The 16,339-nt window shown below is 36.9% G+C and overlaps 1 protein-coding gene across 3 annotated transcripts in view; it reads left to right on the plus strand.

Annotated features, from left to right (window-relative positions):
- The window catches only part of NUP155 (nucleoporin 155), a 63,992-nt gene that overhangs the window by 39,567 nt on the left and 8,086 nt on the right, over nucleotides 1-16,339 (plus strand). For all 3 annotated transcript variants that reach the window (XM_027606455.1, XM_027606454.1, XM_027606456.1), the window contains 12 exons: nucleotides 1,263-1,393; nucleotides 3,023-3,214; nucleotides 3,880-4,018; nucleotides 4,733-4,868; nucleotides 5,864-6,017; nucleotides 6,226-6,330; nucleotides 7,391-7,545; nucleotides 8,866-8,995; nucleotides 10,144-10,257; nucleotides 11,017-11,137; nucleotides 11,585-11,695; nucleotides 14,915-15,051. In XM_027606455.1, the coding sequence (XP_027462256.1) occupies nucleotides 1,263-1,393; nucleotides 3,023-3,214; nucleotides 3,880-4,018; nucleotides 4,733-4,868; nucleotides 5,864-6,017; nucleotides 6,226-6,330; nucleotides 7,391-7,545; nucleotides 8,866-8,995; nucleotides 10,144-10,257; nucleotides 11,017-11,137; nucleotides 11,585-11,695; nucleotides 14,915-15,051 (1,625 nt within the window). The remainder of the gene's footprint in view (nucleotides 1-1,262; nucleotides 1,394-3,022; nucleotides 3,215-3,879; nucleotides 4,019-4,732; nucleotides 4,869-5,863; nucleotides 6,018-6,225; nucleotides 6,331-7,390; nucleotides 7,546-8,865; nucleotides 8,996-10,143; nucleotides 10,258-11,016; nucleotides 11,138-11,584; nucleotides 11,696-14,914; nucleotides 15,052-16,339) is intronic.

Here is a 16,339-nt window from a genome sequence, read left to right on the forward strand (position 1 = left end):
CCTTTTTTTTTAAAGATTTTATTTATTTATTTGACAGAGAAAGCAAGAGAGGGAACACAACAGGGGGTGTGGGAGAGGGAGAAGCAGGCTTCCCCCTGAGCAAGAGCCCGATGCGGGGCTCGATCCCAGGACCCTGAGATCATGACCTGAGCTGACGGCAGACGCTCAACAACTGAGTCACCCAGGCGCCCCCATCATATAGCACTCTTTATCGGACTTTTTTCCTTATAGTAAGAAATACATTTTACGTTATGACCCTGATGTTTGAAAGCATACATATACAACTGAAACAAAATTGTGGGAAATAACTACCTGTTTTATACTCTTAATATTTCCTTTTTTTTTTTTTTTTTTTTTTTAAAGTAGACTCCATGCCCAGTGTGGGGCTTGAACTTAAAACCGTGAGACCAAGAGTTGCATGGTCTACTAACCGAGCTAGCCAGGCACCCCAATTCTGTTTCCTTTTCAAGGAAAAAAAAGCTGTCATGACTGACTGAATTGATTTCATGACTCGCCTGTTTTGTTTTGTTTTTCACCAATTTATCTTAATCCAGGGTTTGAGGAACATAGTCCTAGAGAATACTAACGGTGCTTTTCAGGAGTCCTTTCTTAGGGATGTTTATTGCATTATTGTTTTAGTAGCAAAGCATAGGAGACAATATAAATGTCCTTAAGGTGGAGGGTGCCTGGGTGGCTCAGTTGGTTAAGCGACTGCCTTCGGCTCAGGTCATGATCCTGGAGTCCCGGGATCGAGTCCCACATCGGGCTCCCTGCTCAGCAGGGAGTCTGCTTCTCCCTCTGACCCTCTTCCCTCTCGTGCTCTCTATCTCTCATTCTCTCTCAAATAAATAAATAAAAAATCTTTAAAAAAAATAAATGTCCTTAAAGTGGAAAATGGACCTAATTGTGGTATACTTACATGATGGAACATCCAGTAATTTAAATACATTAGATTTATACTTATAGATAGCCTGTGAAAATACAGCTGGGTGGAAAAAGCAGTGGTGTAAATGTTTAAAAATAGCAGTGTTTTTGTTGTTTATGTGTACACACAGACGCATAGAAGCACATACACATAATGACAGGATAAAAAGCATGAATTCAACAAATCATGATCATGGTTGGCTGTGATGAGGGGAAGGAGGCGACCAGTAAGGATTTCAGCCTTAACTATAGTTGTTCTTATTGAAAGTAAAGTGTTGTTTTACTTAAAACAACCTATGTCATTGTATAAAACTTCATTAGTTGTGTTTTATCATTAGAGGCTCAACTGAGTGAAAAGGTTTCACTTCAGGCAATCCAGCAGTTGGTTCGAAAATCATACCAGGCTCTGGCTTTATGGAAGCTTCTTTGTGAACATCAGTTCACTGTCATTGTAGGAGAACTTCAGAAGGTAGGATTTCTTTTCCCTTAAGATCATACTGTTAATGCTGTCTTTAGTTTGTTTTCTTTTGAGTAAGCTTTAATCTTATATTTGGGTTTGGGAGGGGACTTTTGGGGAGAAGCATTTAGGTTATGATTAAGTTAATATCTGCTTAATGGAAATCTTAATGGAAGATTGCACTAAAGCGTGAAAGCTTGAGGGATCTGCTTTGTCAAAACCACAAGTTTTTACAATATGTGAGAATTTTATCGTGTGGTATATGAATGAAATCTTTACCAAAAATATATTTTTTAAACAGTAGATTATAACCATTATTTGGGTTTCAGATCCCTTTGGGAATTTGATCAAAACTCTTTCTTCCCACCCTCAAAGAATGCATACAGATACATCCACAAAATTTTTGCATGTAATTTCAAAGAGTCCAGTGACTTGGGTGCCTGGGTGGCTCAGCCGGTTAAGCGGCTGCCTTCGGCTCAGGTCGTGGTCCCAGGGTCCTGGGATGGAGTCCCGCATCGGGCTCCCTGCTCAGCAGGGAGCCTGCTTCTCCCTCTCCCTCTGCCTGCCTCTCTGCCTGCTTGTTCTCTCTCTCTCTGTGTCAAATAAACAAATAAAATCTTAAAAAAAAAAAAAAAACAGAGTCCAGTGACTTAAACGTTCTTCTTTTAAAGAAAGATGTTTACCATTGTGAGAAATGAATGGGTCATATTTCTTTTGCTGTCCTCATTTGAATCCTTTTTAAGTATAATGGCAATTTGCATTCATTTAAATGTTAGGACACTGAGGGGAATGTATTCCTACCTATTATTGTGAACATTTCTAAACGTATACAAAAATAGAGTAAATACTATATTATAATCCCCATATATGCTTATATTCAGCATTTTCAAGATTTTATCAACTTCTATTAATCTATTCTCTTTTTCTTTATGAAATTACTTTAAAGATGGTCCTAGACACCGTGTCATTTCACTCCTGTATAGTTTACTATGTATTTGTAAGGAAAGGTGTGATGTGAATCTGTCACACCCATTGGTCACCAGGGTTGACTCGGCTGATCTGACTGGCTAGGCAGGTGTCCCTTTCTCCCTCACCACTCCATGTGCATCCCTTCCAAAGCTTTGTACTGAAAGAGGATGACCTTCCCTGATAGAGGCAGACCATTCTTCGGTCAAGAGTATACGAGTAGCTGTGTGTCTCTGCTAGAACCTCCAAACGAGCTCTCAAGGTCCATTTGTAGGACCTGAGCTGAAATCAAGAGTCGGATGCTTAACCAACTGAGCCACCCAGGCGCCCTGTAAGCCCAAGATTTTTTAATGTAGCTAAGTGATTATTCTTTCTGCTTGTGACTAAAATCAGGAGACCTGGCTCTAATTTTGGATCTGCCTACATTTTACCTTTCTCATTTGTAAATTGAGAGCTTTAGACTGGTCATACAGTGGGTTCTTTAACAATTTTCTATGATTCTATGAAAGTTTGCAAAAATGTGCTAGTCTATATAGTTTAGCATATTTTCTTTTTGAATTATAGAGTCTATTAATTTTTTGGTTATTTTAAATTGTTAAAGAAATTGTGTTCCAGGTAGAAATAGGATATTCCTATATTTTTGGTAGTAAAAAGGACTTTTTCTTATACTCCTAGGAATTTCAAGAGCAGCTGAAAATCACCACCTTTAAAGATCTGGTAATCAGGGACAAGGAACTGACCGGGGCATTAATTGCTTCTCTTATCAACTGCTACATCAGAGATAATGCTGCTGTTGATGGCATTAGTTTACACTTACAGGATATCTGCCCACTTCTGTATAGCACTGATGATGCAATTTGTTCTAAGGTATGATGCTTTATCAGCTATTTCAGTGTTTCGTAAAGGGGGGTTTCATGGTATAAAAAGCACAATAAACTGGAATCAGAAACCATCTTTTACTTAACATATAACGTCTCTTGGGTAGGTCTCCTAACCTCTCATGGCCTCCAGAGTCCGCATCTGTATGATGAGAGGAGTTGGAATACATCATTTCTTAAAATCCTTGTATGTTTAAGTTTTTCATAAACAATCTTGATAGTATTTCTAGACCATATTTTTTTAATGGTTAAATATGTTTCTCCTTAGAAATTAAAAATTACTAAAACTTTAAATCTATAATAAGTTAGAGTCAATTGGGCAATTTTTATTGATCTTTCTTACAGGTTGAAGATAATTAAAAAAATCAGTATCACATGGACTGCCTGCTGACCAATAATGTATTGACTAGGCAAGAGGTTTACCAGTCAAAGCTATCTTGCTTAAAATATTTGTGAAAGGAATTAAAAATAGCTAGGATTTTTTGGTCAAAAATTTTTCTGCCTAAAATTAAGAAGAAGTAAGTTTGTAGAGTTTTTATTTTTTATGGTAATAAACCAGATGTAAACGGAGACACAGACCAAGACTTATGTTGATAACATCATCTATATGCTGGATTTTACATCTTTTTAAGTTCCTGTCATCTCTGATTCTAGGCAAATGAACTCCTCCAGCGTTCCCGACAAGTTCAAAATAAGATTGAAAAGGAAAGAATGTTAAGAGAATCCTTAAAGGAATATCAGAAAATCAGCAATCAAGTGGACCTTTCCAGTGTTTGTGCTCAGTATAGACAAGGTGAGAAACAAAATGTTTTTCATATCTTTTTCTTAACTCAGGAGACAAATGACTGAATAAAACAAGCTACTGGTAAAGAGCCTCTTACCAGAAGCAAATCCTTCTTCAACGTCACTTTCCCAAGTGATGTGACAAGGGAAACTCATGCCTTGTGTTTTAGTATTTGATGACTGCATTAGCTTCTGCAAAAACTATAATGCTGTTTTTATATCTTGAAATATGTAACTTTTTAACACAGGAGTTTCAGTCCTTGTCCAGTTAAACTACTATTTGTGTTAGATAGAGTCCTGGGTTACATTTATTTTTTGGATGCTTTAAATTCTTTTGACTAATTTTTAAAATAGTACCTGTCTGCTTGCTTTTAAATTACTTTAAATCAGATCTAGCATAATGTAAAAGTAATAACTGTTAGCACAGATACTGTTTTGAATTCTAAGATTTTTTTTCCATCAAGAAACTGAATCCTTCCCTTTTGTTATTCTAACTTTGAAAATCTTTTTCCATTGAAGAAAATATACTCAATAGCTGCCTTTTAGGCATGTTGGTACCTTATTCTTTGGTAGATTCCCCAGACATATTTTATATGATAGTATCATCAAGGTGACTGCCATACAGTAGAGATATAAAAACCTTGATCAGTATTTTTATAAACCAGCTAAGGAAAAACGCATCCGGCTTAATAAGCCTTATCTTGTCCTTTTCCTTTGCCATTAGTCCGTTTTTATGAGGGTGTAGTGGAGCTCTCTCTTACTGCTGCAGAAAAAAAAGATCCTCAGGGTCTTGGACTTCATTTCTATAAACATGGAGAACCAGAAGAAGACATCGTGGGACTGCAGGCTTTCCAAGAAAGGCAAGTTTTGTCACCTGAGCAGCTTGTCAGCTTTCCTTGGTGTACAGTTTGATTGATTGTATTAGGAAAATAATATCTTAAGTACAACACTTATAAAATTGAATTATGCTTTTACTTAAAAATGCCTTTTTTTTATCACGGGCCTAAATTAGGATTATAATTCTTAGCTTAGGGTTCAAGTTTTAGTCTGGTGGAAATTCTTTTTTTTTTTTTTTAAGATTTTATTTATTCATTTAAGAGAGAGAGACAGAGCACAGACAGGGGGGAGAGGCAGAGGGAGAGGGAGAAGCAGATTTCCCACTGAGCTGGGAGCCTGATGTGGGGCTTGATCCCAGGACCTGGAGATCATGACCTGAGCTGAAGGCAGACACTCAGCCATCTGAGCCACCCAGGTGCCCCATAATCTGGTGGAAATTCTTAAGGACTTATAAATGTTTTTGAACTTGCCTCTGTGGTTTTTATGACACTTTACTAATGTCAATTTTAAATGAGATAACTTATTTGGAACCATTCCCCCCCAACCACCACCTAATTTCTGGTTCTGGTTGAAGATTAGTATTTTATTTTATGCTACAATTTTTAAATGTTCACAAATTAGTGACTGTTAAAGAAGAAAAAAATGTGTGTCCATAAAGGAAATATATAACCTATCTAAAACATGTTTTTTATTAATACATTAATTTTTATGACTTCACCCTTTTATGGTTAACCACATGTTTCTCAAACCTAGAAAAAGTATACAATTTATATATTTTTTTAATTTTTTATTGTTAATCACCATACATCATTAGTTCTTGATATAGTGTTCCATGATTCATTGTTTGTGCATAACACCCAGTGCTCCACGCAGAACTACAATTTATATTTTAATACCAAATATATGTGTGTGTGTACATATATCTCCTCCCCAAAATAGTCTTCAAATCGTTCTGTGTATTTAAATTAGTTGCTGTCTAATTAAATAATGCAGTTGCTTCTTTTCCATTCTTTTTCAGATTAAACAGTTACAAGTGTATTACAGATACACTTCAAGAATTGGTAAATCAGAGTAAGGCTGCTCCTCAGTCTCCCAGTGTACCCAAAAAACCTGGGCCTCCAGTATTGTCATCTGATCCCAATATGCTGAGTAATGAAGAAGCGGGACATCATGTAAGGGACATAGCATATTTTTATCCTGAAAATATATTGTTTAGAAGTTCTGTGTGGTACTGGTAGCAGCTCCTTTTGGGAAAGGTAGTAGATCTTAGAAATAAACCTGTAAAGATTCTTGATTTCAGGACTTTATAAGGCTGATGGTTATGATGTCCAGCAAGAGAGCCTTTAACTACTAATTTTTACTATTTTTTTTTTATTTTAGTTTGAACAAATGCTTAAATTGTCTCAACGATCCAAAGATGAGCTCTTTAGTATTGCCCTTTATAATTGGCTAATACAGGCTGATCTTGCAGATAAGTTATTGCAGGTAAAAAAAAGTTTTTTTTATTCCAATATTGTTAATTTGTATTTTCAAGTAGCACATACATAGTTGAAGGACGGGCACCTGGGTGGCTCAGTCAGTTAATCATCTGCTTTTGGCTCAGGTCATGATCTCAGGGTCCTGAGATCAAGCCCTGCATTGGGCTCCCTGCTCAGCGGGGAGCCTGCTTCTCCCTTTCCCCCTGTCTGCCACTCCCCCTCCTTGTGCTTGCTCATACTCTTGCTCTCTCTTTCTCTGTCAAATAAGTAAAATCTTTAAAAAAAATAAAAATTAAAAATACATAGATACAGGAAAATCATTTTCTTATCCTGAACCTACCATTAGGTATTAGTGTCAAGCCAAGTAATGTAATGTCTTTTCCTGGTGGGCAAAGTAAACTATTGCTCTAATTTTCTTGTTATTTTGAAGCTGATTTGGGTTGTTTATATTGTGGGATGGAAACCATTGGATTATGAATTAGGAGTCCTAAACTTGGCATTACCTCTGCCATTAATTCAGTATGTGACTTCATACATGTCTTTTTACTATCCTAAGTCTCAGTATTCTTCAGCCTGTAAAATAAATGTGTGGCATTTGATAATGGCAAGGATGTCTTTGAGCTCCGAGTCTAGGAATCAGTAGCTGTGTTTTCAAAGTTTATTAGAAGATTTTAATTGGGGATGCCTGGGTGGCTCGGTCGGTTAAGCATTCAACTCTTGCTTTTGTCTCAGGTTATGATCCTGGGGTTGTGAGATGGAGCTTGCTTGGGGTTCTCTTCCTGCCCCCCATGCTCACTCTGTCTCAAAAAAATTAAAATTAAAAAAAAATTGGTAACTGGATTATGATTAGTTTAATCAGCCTAATTCAACTTTTTATAGCAACTCTTTGGTTAACTCTGGTAAAAATCATTTATAATGAAAGAAATTGCCCTCTGTTGGATTATAATTTTGCTTGTGTATTCATGAAGTAAGGCATATCTATAGTTGACTTAAAAATGTTATAGTTACTACATAAAGAGCAAGTGCCTAGTCCAGAAAATGTTTCTGAGTGACTGTATAATTTGCAGATTGCTTCTCCATTTCTGGAGCCACATCTAGTCCGAATGGCCAAAGTTGATCAAAACAAAGTTCGTTATATGGATTTACTCTGGAGGTATTATGAAAAGAACAGAAGCTTTAGTAATGCTGCTCGTGTCCTGTCCAAATTGGCTGACATGCATAGGTATAGTATAATACTTTTACTACTATGTATAATGATTGATAACTGACCTATAACTAGATAAATCCAGATTTCAGAAATTAAATGACACCTTATTCAGGTTATAGTATGTAGAGTTTTTATGCTTTTACTTGGATTTACCTAAAGTTTACAGGTTTTTTTTCTTTTTTTTTAATAGTGTACGGGAGATACTAAATACCCAAGACCCTCTCTAGTCAAACTATCTTCTAAATCTCTTCTTTAAAGTATGTCTTTAGAGTCTTTCCTACTAAGCAGTTAATTAATATTCTTTTTTTTAAAGATTGATTTATTTATTTGAGAGAGAGAGAGAGAGAGTACATGAGAGGGGGGAGGGTTAGAGGGAGAAGCAGGCTCCTCGCTGAGCAGGGAGCCCAACGCGGGACTCGATCCAGGGACTCCAGGATCATGACCTGAGCCGAAGGCAGCCACCCAACAAGCTGAGCCACCCAGGCACCCCAATTAATATTCTTAATTAAAAGGACAAAAACTTCTCAAAGGCTTTATAATTTTAAATGTTTTACTAATTCTAGACTAATTTCCTCTGCTCTATTTTAAATTACCAAAAAAGTTTTGAGTGTATATGTTGAAGACTGTTAAGAATCTTATTAAAGAAAGCATTGAGGAGTGCCTGGGTGGCTCAGTCGTTAAGCGTCTGCCTTCGGCTCAGGTCACGATCCCAGGGTTCTGAGATCAAGCCCCGCATCGGGCTCCCTACTCCATGGGAAGCCTGCTTCTCCCTCTCCCACTCTCCCTGCTGTGTTCCCTCTCTGTGTTTCTCTCTGTCAAATAAATAAATAAAATCTTAAAACAAAACAAAACATTTTCCTTAGTTTAGTGTTTAGAAGAATCCAAGTTTTAATATACTGAATTAAAGTTTTAAAGTAGGAAGTTACTTTTTTGGATGTAAACTTAAGTATTTTTTTTATTTGTTGCCTTAAACTGTAGATCTCTTTTATTAGAAGCCCTCTAATATAGTTTTTTTCTTTTTCTTTTTTTTTTTTAATCATAGAGCAGGAACACAAGCCACAAGCAGGGGGAGTGGGAAAGGGAGAAGCAGGCTTCCCGCTGAGCAGGGAACCCGATGTGGGACTCGGTCCCAGGACCCTGGGATCATGACCTGAGCCGAAGGCAGACGCTTAATGACTGAGCCACCCAGGCAGCCCCCGTCTAATAGTTTTTTCAAGTTTCTAATGGCCTTTTATGTTCATTTGGTATATACAGAATAGTGCGTCATAATTAATATATTTGTATATTGGATCTTTAAGAATTCATATAAATAAAAATAAGGTTTTCCGCCCCCAGCACAGAAATTTCACTTCAGCAGCGACTAGAGTACATTGCTCGAGCCATTCTGAGTGCCAAAAGTTCCACTGCCATTTCATCGATAGCTGCAGATGGTGAATTCCTTCATGAATTAGAAGAAAAAATGGAAGTAAGCACTAAAGATACTTAAACTTTGCCTGCATTTATTCCATTTATTCCATTTTCCCTTCTAGTAAGTCATAAGTCAGTAGCAGTCAGTATTAGTAATTCTAGTCTCTTCTGCCTATATGTATTTAGTTTCATATTTAGACATAAATCTTTTATTGGGTCACAGGACATTGCTGTAATTAAATTTTTTCTCTGTGGCATTTCTAAAGTTTTTTTCCAACTATTCCAACACAAAGGAGATTATATCACATTTACCATTTATTCTGGAAGCTAATGAGTAGATATGTGAAGTAGAGTAGTCTAACCTGCCCTAATTAAGAGACCCAAAAGTATATAATGGTCCACATACAAAGGCTTATTTCTCATTCACAAATATCCAGAGTGGGTGTTCCTGAAGAAAGTGGCTTTCTTCCACTTGAATGATTTTAATACCCAAGTTCTATTTTCTGGCTCTACCATTCCCTGTGGCCTTACCTTTTTCTTCTGTCAGAGGGAGTAAGAGAAAAAATCACATGTAATAAGCACATTCACTCTCTTAAAGACCTTCAGCCCTGAAGTGACATACTTTACTTCCACTTACATTCCTTTGAAGAGAACTTAGTCTTAATGGCCCTATCTCCCTACAGAGGAGGTTGGAAAATAGGGTCTAGCCATTGTCTGGCTGCAGTAGTGTGAGAGATGGGTGTTAGCGTGGTAGCAAGGGCGCTCTGCCCATAGTACACTTCCTATGAGATCTTTTATGTTGTGATGAAGAGCTGCCAGTTTGTTATGATAGAAATCTTCATTTGTTCATTTTTTTTTTATTGAGGTATAATTGACGCATATCATTATATTAGTTCAGGTATACAATGTAATGATTCAGTATTTTTAGATATTGCAAAATGATCACCATAATAAGTCTAATTAACATTTATCACCATATACGCAATTACAAAAATCTTTTCTTGTGATAAGAACTTTTACAGTCTATTTTCTTCAACAACTTTCAAATATGCAATACAGTGTTATTAACTCTAGTCACTATGCTGTTATTTATACATTATTTTTACTTTAACCAACTTAAAGTCAGATACTAGGAATCATTCCTTCAAGTACTTGTTGATTTATCATCAAGAACTTAAGACTTGCTTTTTTTTTAATCCAAACTAGGTTGCTAGGATCCAACTTCAGATACAAGAGACACTACGAAGGCAGTATTCCCATCATTCTTCTGTACAGGATGCAATTTCTCAGCTGGATTCTGAGCTAATGGACATAACTAAGGTAATAAAAAAGCAAGGTGAATTCCTCTAGCAGTCACCTAATATCTACAAATTCCTTGGTTTTTTGTTTGTTTTTTTTTTTGCATTCTACAGTAGAATGCAAAAAATGTGGAGATAACCTCTCCACAAAATTATGATAAGCCGTCCTGGGGAGCACATTGCTGGGCTGACAGATCACTGCTGTGGTATCTGACTCTTAGGAAGAGCTAACTTCCTCTTTATAGGCTGTTTTCTCTCAAGAATCTCTCAGCCTCACATCAAAAGCTTTGTTAAACCTCCTGCCATCTATTTTATGGCCTTGCTTATTGTCTTGGAAAAGTAACTTATCTTTGCTTATCTCTCCAAGCCGCTCCCACTCTGTACTTCAGAGCAGTTCCTTTTTCAATAATTCTTGGACATTTCTCCAAGTACCATGAAGCACCCTGAGACTTGTGTTTCCATGATTCTATGATTCTTTAAACCCTGATTTAGACAATGCTAATTATAAAAGACATGTTATTGCAGTATCTCCCTGCCAGCCGAGGGGCGGGGGGCGGGGGGGGAGGCACACATGTTGAAATCTGTTTAAATGCATTTACCAAGCCTTCACCATTCTTAATCTGGAGTTTTGACCAGCTGCATGTCATCACATCTTTATATAGTATTTTAAGAACTTTGGATAAAATCTTTGATCATTTTTAATTTTCAAGGAATGCATCACTATTTATTTCTGACTCTTGACCTCTGGTTGTATGTATAATGTTGGCATTTTCTCTGACAGCTTTATGGGGAATTTGCTGACCCATTTAAACTTGCAGAGTGTAAACTTGCAATAATTCATTGTGCTGGTTATTCAGACCCTATATTGGTGCAGACACTTTGGCAAGATATCATAGAGAAAGGTAAGTGCTCACTTACAGGTATATTAGCATACATTATGTAGTGACTTGGTAGAAGAATGCAAACTGCTAGTGGCTTTCATATATCTGGAGCTCATGAAAATTGTATATACCTAAGTAGAGGGTAAGTGGAGGGTACCTGGATGTGGTGGAGGGTGGTCCTCTAGAGAATGTCCTCAATTTATATTGGAGAGGACTCTGAGAAAAGGAGGTGTCATTTTTGGTTGTACTTCTTAATAAGGGATTCTGAGACACTTTCCTCAGAATCCTATAACCAGTGTCTGGTAAGAGGAAAGTATTTCAGACACTAACAGAAACACAGTATCTGCTCATTATATTAGAATATCATTTGTAGCTATTTTGTACCTTGAAATAGAATGAAATAGCCAATTTAAACAATTGCACATTAAAAACAGTTTGCGTTTCTAATGGTATGTCTTTTTCTTGCAGAATTGAATGAAAGTGTAGCGTTGAGCTCCTCAGATAGAATGCATGCTCTTAGTCTCAAGGTTGTGCTCCTTGGCAAAATTTATGCTGGCACACCTCGCTTCTTTCCTTTAGGTAAGCAGTAACCTTAAGTGCTATCATGGGTGTTGTGTTTTGTTTTCTTTTGATGGTTTTCTTCAATGACATGGAAAGATAATGTTCTTCAGGGTGGAATTGTTCCTTTGTTGCTGTTTGGCTCAGCTGTTTAATTCTACCTCTCCAGAAAGACCTCCAAAGATAGCAGAATTTGTTGACAAATAGTTAGGTATGAAACTTTCTTTGACCTTGTAAGTTTATATATCTGTCTGGGGAATAGTGCTAACAGACGGTAATGATTATATTGTTGGTAACCCTCTACAAGTTTAAAGAGGAAAGAAAAATGGCTAGTGTTTTTCTGCATGGGCAATCTGTGATTGCTTCAACTGCTCTTATTATATATATTTTTTTTCTTTAAAGAGTTTATTTATTTGATAGAGAGAGACACAGCGAGAGAGGGAACACAAGCAGGGGGAGTCGGGGAGGGAGAAGCAGGCTTCCGCGGAGCAGGGAGCCCGATGCAGGGCTCAATCCCAGGACCCTGGGATCATGACCTGAGCCAAAGGCAGACGCTTAACAACTGAGCCAACCAGGCGCCCCTCTGCTCTAATGATATTGAGGACATATTTTTCTTTAAAATAACAAATAGTTGGGGCACCTGGGTGGCTCAGTTGGTTGTGTGGCTGACTCTTGATTTTGGCGTCCTGATCTAAGGGTCCTGGGATGGAGCCCTGATTTGCACTGGGCTCCCCACTGACCAAGGAGTCAGCTCTAGAATTCTCCCTCTCCCTGTGATGACCCTCCCCCTGCTCACACTCTCCTCTCTCAAATAAATAAATCTTTTTAAAAAAATAGCAAATAATTGTGTTAAAAAATGCAATTTTTGAACCCTTTAATCATCTATATTACTATAATTGTTATGTATATGACTAATTATTAGAGATTTGCTGATATATAATGTTTTCTTCAGTTGTAAAACAATAGAATCAGGGTGCCTGAGTGGCTCAGTTGGTTAAGCATCCAGCTCTTGATCTCAGCTCAGGCCTTGATCTCAGGGTCATGAGTTTAAGCCCCACACTGGGCTCCATGCTGGGCTTATAGCCTACTTAAAAAAATAAAAAATAATAGGGGCGCCTGGGTGGCTCAGTTGGTTAAGTGACTGCCTTCGGCTCAGGTCATGATCCTGGAGTCCCAGGATCGAGTCCCGCATTGGGCTCCCTGCTCAGCAGGGAGTCTCCTTCTCCCTCTGACCCTCCTCCCTCTCATGCTCTCTGTCTCTCATTCTCTCTCTCTCAAATAAGTAAAATTAAAAAAAAAAAAAAATGAATAGAATCAACATAAATATATCTGTAAAGTAGGATGTTAAGCACCTGGGGTCTTTGAAAAATGTTGAGAACCAGGAAAATGCTCACAGAATAACATTAAATTGTTTATTTAATGAAGATAGAGACTTTTTTATAGACCATCTCTGATTTATGACTTATTTCCTGGAAATGGCAATAAATAAAGTCATTATAATCTTGTAAGTATAGGGGCGCCTAGGTGAATCAGTTGGTTAAAATAAGCATCTGCCTTCGGCTCAGGTCATGATCCTGGAGTCCCAGGATTAAGTTCCGCATCAGGGCTCCCTGCTCATAGGGGAGTCTGCTTCTCCCTCTGACCCTCCCCCCCCTCATGTTTTTTCTCTCTCTCTCTCTCTCTCATTCTCTCTCTCAAGTAAATAAATCTTTAAAAAAAAAACTGCCATGCTATTTCATTAATAAAAAAAATAAAGAAAAGATTAAAGCCTAATAGTTCTAATAATAAAAAGGCCACATTATACATAATTTTTTTTTAGGGTATTTCTGCTTCGACTTAGATTTTTAATTTTTGAGCCCAGTAAAATTTAGGGTAGAAGAGGCCTTTCTTCTTCTTTGGTCCATCTTTCAATGGCAAACAAGCCCTAGGGGGCTTCAAACTAGAACAAGTTTAGAGTTTTTAGAAATGTGATCATCTGTGCAAAAGTTTTGTATGGTAGATTCTGGGATAGTTGCAGGTTCAGTCATTGGCAGTCTTTTCAGTGATTCTTCTTGCCTGTGAATATGCACATTGGTCAGTCGCAGATTTCAAGGATCATAAATATGAATGTGATTGTTACTATTACAATCTTATGATATGACAGGTAGTAAAAAGTGAGAATGGGGCTAAAATTAGAACCATCAAAATAAATAACTTACACATCTGAGGGGGTGAGGCACTTAAAAACACATTTAAATTGGGGCTCCTGGGTGGCTCAGTCGTTAAGCGTCTGCCTTTGGCTCAGGTCATGATCCCAGGGTCCCGGGATCAAGCCCCGCATCAGGCTCCCTGCTGGCGAGAGGCCTGCTTTTTCCTCTCCCCCTGCTTGTGTTCCTGCTCTCACTATCTCTTTCTCTGTCAAATAAATAAAATCTTAAAAAAAAAAAAAAAACACATTTAATATTTCTAAAATCAGGATGCAGTAACCCTTCTTTTCTGAAAAGCTGTTAAATTGAGGATATATCAAGATACTAAAGAACTATCAGTGGGTCCTCTCCAATAGTGGGATTATGAATGGTCTCTATTTCATGTACCTTTCTGTGTTTTCCAAACTCACCAAAATGTAGTTTTTTTACTAATAGCTTTAAATTGTATAGCATATTCACAGTTGTGCAACGGTCACCACAATTAAATTTAGACCATTTTCATCACCACAGAAAGAAACCATGTACCTATTAGCAATCACTCCCTATTTCTTCCCACTCTCCAGCCCTAGGCAATCACTAATCTACTTTATATCTCTATATATTTGCCTATTCTGATATATCACTTATTTTATAAAAATTTTTTTTTGAAAATTGGTTTTCTTTTTTTAAAGATTTTATTTATTTGAGAGAGAGCACACAGGCGGGGAGGGGCAGAGGGAGAAGCAGACTCCCCTCTGAGTGGGGAGCCCCATGCAGGACTCAATTCCAGGACCCTGAGATCATGACCTGAGCTGAAGGTAGCGGCTTAACCAGTTGAGCCACCCAGGCTCCCCAGGAGTTAACAATTCTGTACCAACAAAAGAGTAATTAATGAGGTGAAGGACCTGTTAACTAACCTTACCAGAGTAAACATTTCACAATGTATATATGTATCACATCATCATGTTCTATACCTTAAACTTACACAATGTATGGCTATTTTATCTCAGTAAGTTGGGGTGGGGGGGGTGGGAAGAGTTAACAGTTCTAATTTCTGATCTTTTTCCCTCTCCAGATTTTATTGTGCAGTTTTTAGAGCAGCAAGTTTGTACTTTGAACTGGGATGTAGGTTTTGTAATACAGACAATGAATGAGATTGGAGTGCCATTACCTAGACTACTAGAAGTATATGATCACTTGTTCAAGTCACGGGTAAGGAAAATATTAAATAAAATGAAATAATTTATTTAGTTAAAGTTAACAAACCTTTTTTAGATAAAAGGAAAATATTTTGATTGTATGTTTATGTGTCTTGTCATCTGATAAAATTACATCAGAAATATGCTTCATTGTTTGAATATAAGAAATTATCATACTTTAGATTTTTTAAATTGATAATGAGTTGCTTTGCTGTATATCATGATAAAAATCAAATATTTCTTAGTAAACATATTTCCTTTACTCTTTGTGGAATAGACTAAGCTCATTACATTAAGAATCACCATTTGCTTTACAAGAACAAAATAATAGTGTATTTATTCCCTATAACTTCATCTAAAATATCAGTGCTCAAAGATTTTCCTCACCACAAGAAGAAAACTTTGTAATTGTGATGGTGATGCATGGTAACTAGACTTACTATGGTGATCATGTCCCATACTGATTTGTTATTGTATATATACAAATAACAAATCATATGTTGTATACCTGAAAATGAAATGATGTTATGTCTCAGTTATATTTCAATTAAAAAAAATCTTTCTCACCTTATTGAACCTTATCAGACTATATATTTTATAATTTTTATTCTAAGATAAAAGATCCAAATAAAACCTTGTTGACCTATATCATGTCTTTTATGGTAACACCATCAAAACATTTATGCGGTGCTTTACAAGGCACTTGTATATCTCATTTAAGCCTCAAAATGAACCTACGATAGGAAATGAGCATCTGACAAGGGCAGAGATTTTAAATGAATAACCTACTCAAGTCACATGGCTAGTTATTGGTATAGCCAGAATGAGAATTAAGATTCTTTGCTGGTTTAGTTAGACTAAGTCTACATAGGTTTAAAGTAAAAGGGGTATCACAGCTGACAAGAAGAAAATAAAAAAAAAGTAAAATAAGCATTTAATATTATGTGGTTACTAAACTATCTGGTCATGGTTAATATTTGAAAATCATTAAAAACTTCATTGTGATGTTATTTAGGAAAAATAACCCACTTTGTAGAGAATGCAAATTTCCTGTTTAGGAACCTGTGTTTCCTCTTGACTGGTGTGAGGAGGTATCTCATTGTGGTTTTGATTTGTACCACTGAGGATGAATGATGTTGAGCTTTTTTCGTGTGTCTGTTAGCCATTCGTTTTGATTTGTACCACTGAGGATGAATGATGTTGAGCTTTTTTCGTGTGTCTGTTAGCCATTCGTATGTCTTCTGCCCATTTCTTAACTGGATTATTTGTTTTCGGGTGTTGACTTTGGTAAGTTCTTTATA

This window comes from Zalophus californianus, chromosome 5 (assembly GCF_009762305.2).
Source record: "Zalophus californianus isolate mZalCal1 chromosome 5, mZalCal1.pri.v2, whole genome shotgun sequence".
Taxonomy (NCBI): Eukaryota; Metazoa; Chordata; class Mammalia; order Carnivora; family Otariidae; genus Zalophus; species Zalophus californianus.